The sequence below is a fragment of the Tupaia chinensis genome, unplaced genomic scaffold, assembly GCF_000334495.1.
Source record: "Tupaia chinensis unplaced genomic scaffold, TupChi_1.0 Scaffold000037_4, whole genome shotgun sequence".
Lineage (NCBI taxonomy): Eukaryota > Metazoa > Chordata > Mammalia > Scandentia > Tupaiidae > Tupaia > Tupaia belangeri.
The window spans coordinates 354,346-362,638 of record NW_006159487.1 but is presented as its reverse complement, the minus strand read 5'-3'; the positions used below and the strand labels follow the sequence as shown (position 1 = coordinate 362,638).

The window sequence follows — 8,293 nt, the reverse complement described above, 5'->3', positions numbered from 1 at the left end:
CCCCCTCCCCTGCCCCCCCTACCTGGTATTCTGTGATGACCCCATTCTGCTGGGAGGGGGGCGGAGGGTCCCAGGACACGGTGATACTGCCATTACCATCGCCCCCCAAGGCCACAGCCACTCCCTGAGGGGGACCGCTGGGAGCTGGGCCAGGGCGGAGGTGGAGGTGGTGAGAGGGCAGAGGCTCACTGCAGGCTGCCCTCCTGCCAGCTCCCCTCCTCCACCCACTCACCTTGCCCCTGCAGACTTCCGGCCCCCCTCCCTCTGGGCAGCTCCTGGCCCTCCTCACCCTCCTCTGGAATGCTCCCAGTCACAAAGGGGCTCTCGGGCCCCCCCTCTTGGCCTTGAGCTTGCACCTTGACCTGGACCTGGGTCCCTGGGGGCAGGCCTCTCAGCACAGCGCTTTGCTGGCTGGGGGGCTGTAGGCCCAGTGCTGTCCAGCTTCCCCCGTCAGGGCCCACTACCCTCCAGGACACCTGGAACCCTTGTACCAGCTGGGCGGGGCCTCCCACCTGCGGAGAACAGGATGTTAGAGGAGGCCTGGCCCCTGCCCCACTCCCACTGCCCATGTCCCCAGGGTGGTCTCCACCTCCACCCTCACCCTGTCCACACTCACAGTCCAGAACACCTGCAGGGTCCGGGGTCCGAGGACCCTGAGCTCCTGCACATGCACAGCCACACCTGCGAGTCCCTGCTGGTCTCTCCGTGGGTCCTCCACGGTCCTGGCTGTGCCACTGTCTGTGGACCCGAGAGCCCACTCAGCAGGGACCACAGGGCAGGGAGGCAGAAGAGTGTGTATGCCCTCTGCCCTGCCCAGACAGTGCTGCTCAAGTCTCCAGAGCCCGCAGAGTCAGGAGGACTGGGCAGGGCAGGAGCTTCCCAAGGCAGCCTGGCACAGGTGCCCACCGGCATGAGTGTTCTTTCTTTAAAATGACAGCTGTGCCTTGAGAGGCCCTGGTCATCATCACTAAGGTGGAGGTGGCCTCTCCCAGGCTCCTCTGCTCTTAGCAATCCACGGGTAAAAGACTCGGAAGTGAGGAGCCACCCCTTGTAGCCCACCCCTGCTCCCTCTATGCAAGGGGAACAGGCACATGACCTGCTACAGCAGGTTCACCAGGGTAGGCTGGCTGAGCAAGAAGGGGCCCTACAAGCCACGCCCTGTGCCTCTGGAGAACGCCCTGCAGAGCCCCACTGCACACCTGTGGACCTCTTACTCACCCAGAGTGCGGACAGGCTCAGAAACGGGGCTGGGCTCGCTGAGACCCCAGATGCCCACGGCCCGCACCAGGAACAGGTAGGTGGCACTGGGCTGCAGGCCACTGACCGTGTGTGTCTCTAGCTGCACGCTGTCGGCCACTGTCCGCCACGTGCTGCCAGCTGCCTGGCTGCAACGGGAGTGCGGTGGCATGGTTGTCTCCCCACCTGTCTGGTCCTCCCCACCCGGTCTTTTTTTTTTTTTTTTCCTTTTGGAGAGGTTTTTGCTATAGGGTGCCTGCGCTCACCAGAAAGACAGAGAGACAGAAAGTGAGAAATCACCCCCCGGGAGGATGGCCACGCCGCAATGCCTTCTCCTCCTTTCTCCTCTCGGGATCTTGGGCACACAAGCACACGCGCCCGGCGTCAGTTTTTAAGCCACCGGGTCTGGGACACGAACCACGGTCGATTACATGGGTCCAGCGACACAGCCATTACACTAACTGCTGGTCCCCCACCCGTTCTTGATGGACTCCTACTGCCTGGAGAGCACCTCCCCACAACATAAGAACCAGGGGAGGTCCTCTGAGCTCTTGGACTGCCCTCACACACTCCGTACCTGAAGGCCTCTATCATGTAGGCCACGCCCTGCCTGTGGGTTGGACTTCCAGGCCAGAGTAACGCTGTTCGTGGTGATCTCTGTGGCCACGGGCTGAGAGGGAGGCCCTGGAGGTTCCCTGGGTTCTGTTGGGGGGTCCTGTGACGCTCCCCAGTCATCTGCAAGCAGTGGGAGGTAATCTCTGAGTAGAAGGCAGGGGCCCCAGTGCCCCAGTGCCTGCCTTCTTGCAAGACGGCATGGTAAAACTATGCAGCCAGGCCACCCGCCAGCTTTGACTTAATTCGTGGGAGCTCTGAGTACCACGTCTGCCCTTGGCTTCCCCCCACCATGGCTGACAGAAAGTTAAGCCCGCCCAGGCACTTGTGGAGACCTTGGCCACCCTTGAAGGTTTGGAGACGCGGTGGCCGACGAGGGGTGGAGGAGCACCTGACCTTGCAGCCTCAGCCAGCCGCTGGACGTGGCCTCCCCCGCAGAGCTCCGGGCCACGCAGCTGTAGAAACCTGCGTCCACCTCCTGCAGGAAGAGCACAGCGCTGGTAGACTGGGAGGAGCAAAGCAGGGTGGGCGCAGGGACAGGGATGGGGAGAAGGAGGGGTGGGAGGGAAGCTGCTGGGATATGAGGTGGCCTGCAAGGCCAGAGGTGTGGGAGTGTGGACCAGGAGCTGCACTCAGCTGCACCCACGGACACTCGCCTGCACACCGGCGATATGCAGGCTGCCGTTGGCCATCTGGCTGAGCCGTGGGCCACCCCCCTGCAGCCAGTGTCCGTCCTTCTTCCACTGGATGCTGGGCTGAGGGCTTCCAGTCACTCTGCACACCAGCCAAGCGGGGGACCCCAGTACCAGGGTCTGATTGACCGGTCCCTGGAGGATGACGGGAGGCTGTCCATCCAAGGAGTCTGCGAAGGAAGAGCTTAGGAACCTCAGAGGAGGAGCCCAGGTCAGGCCACCGGCGCCTTGCCCCTCCTCTGCTCTGCGCGCACCACCCCACCACACGTCCCCCACCGCTGAGGGGGCTTGGGTCACCTTCCACAGTCTGCCGGGGCACGGCCTCCCCTTGCCGACACAGTGCACAGAGGCCTAAGGCACAGGCTCCTTGGGCCACCATTCCCTCCCAGGCCAGAGCCAGCCCTGTACCCACGGCACACACCTCCTTTGATCTCCAGCAGGGCCTTGGCCAGGGCGCTGCCGGCCACACTGACAGCCTGGCACACGTAGAAGCCAGCGTCCCCACTCTGCACTTCGCGGATGTGGAGCTGGCCTCCTGGTGTCACTGAGAAGCGGCCTGTGGGCTGAAGCAGCTGACTGGGGAAAAGCAGGACCTGGGGACAGAGCAGGAACCGAGGTGGGGACCAGCAGGGCACGGGCAGGGCACTCCACAAGCCCGTCAGCCCCAACTCAGGGCATTCAAGGTTCTAATCCAGGGCCCAGCCTCAAGAACAAGAGGACGCCTCAGTAGATGATTTGGGGAGTGGGAAGATCACTCACTAGTCAAGCCGTTTGGCCTTCCTGAACCCCGATCTCTCTAAACTTCCTCTTGGGGAATAGTTTTGAGGGTTACATGGAGTTATTACACGGAAGTGTCTGGCACATCACGGGGTTGGTGCCCCTCGGAGCCACGACTGCTGCAACACAGGGCAGTGACTGTGGCTGGACACCTGCTGCCCAGTCTCCGTCCAGCAGAGGCCAGGCGCCTGGGGAGGAGCACCCTGACTGGATCTGCAGTGCCCTGGGACAGGTGTGGGCCGAGCAGAAAGACCCCCCTGGAGTTACCCCCCTTAGCATCACTGCCAAGTAGCGGCGTGCACCACGTCCGGGCCCTCCGCCTCCATGGCCTCATGTAATCCTCCAGAGCAGCCTCGAATGTTTCATGAGTGGGGTGAACCAGGGCACAGCAAGCCCCACGGAGAAGTATGTGGAGTGTGGAGGGAGGCCTAGGACCAAGGAGACCAGGGCAGGGCCTGGGGACAGCCACCCACCTGGCTCCCCTCCTTCTGCCAGAAGACGGCAGGTGGGGGGTTCCCTTTGGTCTCGCACTGGAAAGTCACGCTCTGTCCTGGAGCCACCGTCTGGTCCTGGGGCTGGGTCACCAACTTCGGTGGGACTGGGAAGGCATGGGGCACAAAGGGATAGGGAGTCAGGCACGGAAAAGGGGGCTTGGGGGCAGCAGGTAGTGTGGAGGTTAGGGCGCTGGACCCCACGTGGCCAGCATCACAGTTGGACTCTGGGGCCCAGTGGCCTGAGAATCACACCAGCTGCGTATGTGTGCATATGCATGTGTGCCCCAAATCTAGAGAGAAGAGTAGAGAAGAGATTGTGGTGTGGCCATCTCCCCGAGGTCTGACTTTGTTTACTTCTGAGAGAGAGAGGGAGAGAGAGAGAGAGGGAGAGAGGGAGAGAGAGAGAGGGAGAGGGAGAGAGAGAGAGGGAGAGAGGGAGAGAGGGAGAGAGGGAGAGAGGGAGAGAGGGAGAGAGAGAGAGAGAGAGGGAGAGAGCTCCTGTACACTATAGCAAAAAAGGAAAAAAACAAAAATCAACCAACAAACAAAACCAGGTTCCTCCGAAGGAAGGCTCCAGAGAGGAAGCCTGAGCCCAGCCTGCCTGTTTCTGGCCCCGTGCCTACTGAGCTTCCCCCTCGCCCTCCTCCCAGACGTCTCAGGGGCTATCTGCCTGCTGCGCTCCCACGCGGCCCCTCCATGTCCCTCTGCTAGCCCATGCTGCAGGCCCTGGTGGAGCCCTTACCATGGACACGGAGGGAGCTGGAAGCCTCTGAGCGGCCCACGCTGTTCTCTGCCACGCAGGTGTATGTGCCCTCGTCTTCGGCTCTCACGTGCCCAATCCGAAGGCTGTGGTCACTCTGGATCTCGTACCTGCTCCACTCCCCACCCCCAGGCTGGGTTGGCCATAGCTGCAGACCCTTCTCTCTCCCCAGGACAGACTCCAGGACCAGGGTGCACAGACCAGGCAGGAAACCCAAGGGCAGAAGCTGGGCCCAGTGACCATAGAGGAGGCAGGGGCTGGGTAGGGTCCCACTGGCTCTAGGACCAACTTCTCTGAGCACTCACATGTTTCTAGGACAGGGTGGGCTGGACTGGGTGAATCTCCATGCAAGCAGGAGGGGGCTTTCTCACCTGCCCACGGGCAGTTCTCCATCCTCCTTGCGCCAGCGGAGAAGAGGCTGGGGGTCCCCCTGCACCTCACAGAGGAAGCTGGCGGGGGCGTCCACCAGGACCACTTGATCGGCTGGTCTGCGCAAGAATGAGGGCCGCTCTGCAGAAAGGCAGCGAATGGGCGCTCGGGGGTCTGCAGGCTGCCAGCCTATTCACCCGCGCGCCCTCATGCCCGCACGCCCGCACGCTCGCACGCCCGCACTCCAGATGCCTACCCAGGACGACCAGTGCAGCGGCCCCGCTCTCCCGCTCTCCCGCCATGTTGGAGGCCACACACACGTACATCCCCGCGTCACTCTTGAGCGTGTGAGACAGCATCAGCTTCCCCCCACGGATCTGCGGAGCGGGAAGTCACTGGGTCCTCTTTGACTGGAAGCCCGTGTATGCAGGCGGGTGCGCTAGCACACAGGCCGGGACTTGGAAATGTGCGTGGAAAATGGAGTTTAGTACCATTTGGTTTCGGTGCAAAAATGTTGGGAACCCTGTGCATAATTTTTGCCAATATGCATTTTCCATGAACTATTAGAAAACTCCTTACATAAAGTGTATAGAGTGTATATAAGTGTGTGAGATATATATGTGTGCACATGTATGTCTACATACATGTAGTGTGCATGCACATACGTAAATGTGTATGTACACGCAGACACACGTGTATGTACATGTGGTATGTGCATATATGCACACACGTACATGTATGTAGTATATCTAGTCATGCACATATGTACATGTATGTGATGTGCATTTATATGTGTGTGAATGCATGTATGTGTGTATGTATGTAGTGTGTATAGATATGTGTAAATGTGCGTGTACTGTGCATATAGATGTATGTAAATGTGTGTGCATGTGTATGAGTGTACTGTGCGTGTAGACATGCATGTTTATATACACACACGCAGTCTTCACAGCAAGTCAGTAAAGCCCACAGCGCTGCCCGCGGCGGGTAAGAATCCTGGTTAGCGAGCGTCCACCTCTCCTGTCCCTGTCCATCCTCAGCCCTCACTGGGCAGCTCAGGTCCTGACCCCCTCCGTGACCTCAAGACTTATTCCCGCTCCCCCAAGGCCCCTGGACGCAGCCCTCCCTGAGCAGCCCCAGAACCCCGCCCACGCCTGCGCCCCTCACCGTGAGCCTCCCCTCCTCCTCCTGGAGCCGCTGGCTGTCCTTCTTCCAGGTCACAGAAGGCTCCGGGTGGCCGCGGGGAGGCACACATTCCATTACTGCTGGCTCCCCCACCGCCACCACCAAGTTCCCGGGAGGCTGCCGGAAGTCGTCCCGTAGCACTAGAGAGCCAGGAAGAGGTCAGGAAATACAGGGTAGTCGCGGGGCGACAACCGGGCGCAGGCCTGGAAGTGGCCTTGCGGAGGATGGGTCACAGACCAGGCCTCTCCCAAGGCGGACTTCCCGGTGAGGGCAAAGCCATTCCCTCGTGGGCAGGCAGGTGCGGTGGCGCCGTCCAGGCTCAGGAGAGACCAGCCTACCGAGAACTCTCACCTGCCACTTCCAGGGAGGCGTTTCTGCTGGCCGCTGCCCCCAGGTAGTTGCGTGCGACGCAGGTGTAGACGCCTTCGTCCGGACGAGCGCGGCGCCCGTGCACGATGCGCGGGAAGAAGAGGGCGCCGCTGGGCAGTAGCAGGCGGTGCGCCCGCGGGTCCTCGCGGGCAGTGGCCACGCGCGCCCCGTTCTTGTACCATTCGATGTTGGGTCGCGGCCGCCCCTCGGCGCGGCAGGGCAGCGTAGCCGGCTCGCCCCTGGACACCAGCAGATCTGGAGGCTGCTCCACTATGCGCGGCACTGTGTCCTCCTGGCCGACCCTTGACCCTGGGGGCAGAGGTGTCCCAGACTGGTCGGGAAACTGGGGAAGAGACTGAGGGTCCAGAGTTGGTCCCTGTGCTCCTCTGGCAAACACTGCCCGCTGCGCCCAGTCTGCAGGCTGTCTCCTAATGGCAGACACCCATGCTGCGTCTCCTAAGGACAGGCGGACAGACGGGCACCGGAGAGGGGTCAGAGGTCAGAGCACAAGGTCAGGGTCCCCTTCCACCTACTGTAAGTGTGAGGTGATGCCAGGGCAGGGCCAGCTGCAGGCCTCTAGCTGACTGGCACTGGCTCCCTCTGCCCGACCAGCGCTCCCTCCTCACCCCTGCATGCTCCTGGGGGAGGGGGGGCCGAGGGAGCAGCCAGTGTGGGGCTCTTCTGGAATGGAAAATGGGAAGGACAGGGCTGGGGCTGGGCGGGCAGTTCTTGCTGACCCCCCCACCCCCAGATCACCATGCATGCTTCAGGGGTCTGGTGAAGTCTCAGGGACCGGTCAGGAGTGGAGTGGGGGTAGTCTGAGGTTCTCCGCAGGTTACCCCACTGGCCGCACAGCCAGGAAAGGCTGAGAACGCAGTCCCCCAGGGGCCCTCACCTCCCGCCCCTGCCTCCTGGCCTACACACTCTGCCTGTTCCCTCTCCTGGTTTGAGGTCCAGCATTCCGGAGCCGCTGATGCGCTCAGCCGCCCTCAGGTCCCCATGCCACCTTCAGAAGAGGACATGTGCCCACTGGGGCCAGCAGCCCCGCTGCAGCCTCACACATCTGGTGTCCTCGAACAATTGGAGTGACCCCACATCCATTCAGTACCCACACACATATCCCCAGGGACCTTTAGCTGCCAGCTCCAGAGTGGGACGGGTCCCACATCTGCACCCCCCACCCCCGGGAAGTTCTAATGTGGACAAAGCTGGACAGCTGCCACTTACTTGAACGTCCTAGAGACCGAGGACCTCAGAGGCCTGTGGGGTCCGGTTTTTCATCCCCTCCCTTCCCAAAGGAAATCTCTGCTCTGACCCTGTCCCTCTGCCCTCTCCCAGTCCCGATTTGGGCCTCCCACGGTAGGAGGCCTGACTGGTGCAGTGCAGGCCTGGGGCAACACTGTCCTGTCACTTTGTGTGTCAGTGTCCCCTTGGTGTGTAAGTGTGACTGTCAACACCTTCTCTGCATACTAAGTTTTGGAGCCCAAGGAGAGGGTGTTTGTGCCACTCTGTAAATCCCAGGTGGGCAGTCCGCTGCGACACCCAGGAACCTGCCGGGGGTCACCGACTGGCGAGCCGGCCTCCCCCACACACACACTGCCATGCATCCCGCACCCTGATTCCGGTAGACACAGCTGCGGTGGCCTTTCCCTGGAAAGCAGCTCAGCCGCCGGCCTCCGGAGGGGCTTCGCCCGCAGCTAATGAATAGCTAATAGCCATACTAATGGCGCTCCGGGGCTCCTCCCCAAGCCGAAACGTTACATGGCCAGACAGTTTGAGTCCTGGACCTATTAGCTTGA

The 8,293-nt window shown here is 61.6% G+C and overlaps 1 protein-coding gene across 1 annotated transcript in view; it reads right to left on the bottom strand.

The window, feature by feature from the left end:
* ROBO3 (roundabout guidance receptor 3) overlaps positions 1 to 8,293 on the bottom strand; it is a 39,633-nt gene that overhangs the window by 7,523 nt on the left and 23,817 nt on the right. Inside the window, 16 exon segments of the mRNA XM_027772686.1 lie at positions 23 to 144; positions 290 to 512; positions 617 to 738; positions 1,219 to 1,385; positions 1,814 to 1,840; positions 1,842 to 1,971; positions 2,245 to 2,326; positions 2,505 to 2,710; positions 2,962 to 3,133; positions 3,791 to 3,915; positions 4,554 to 4,681; positions 4,943 to 5,081; positions 5,197 to 5,317; positions 6,108 to 6,265; positions 6,477 to 6,950; positions 7,121 to 7,175. Of these exon segments, the coding sequence (XP_027628487.1) occupies positions 23 to 144; positions 290 to 512; positions 617 to 738; positions 1,219 to 1,385; positions 1,814 to 1,840; positions 1,842 to 1,971; positions 2,245 to 2,326; positions 2,505 to 2,710; positions 2,962 to 3,133; positions 3,791 to 3,915; positions 4,554 to 4,681; positions 4,943 to 5,081; positions 5,197 to 5,317; positions 6,108 to 6,265; positions 6,477 to 6,950; positions 7,121 to 7,175 (2,451 nt within the window).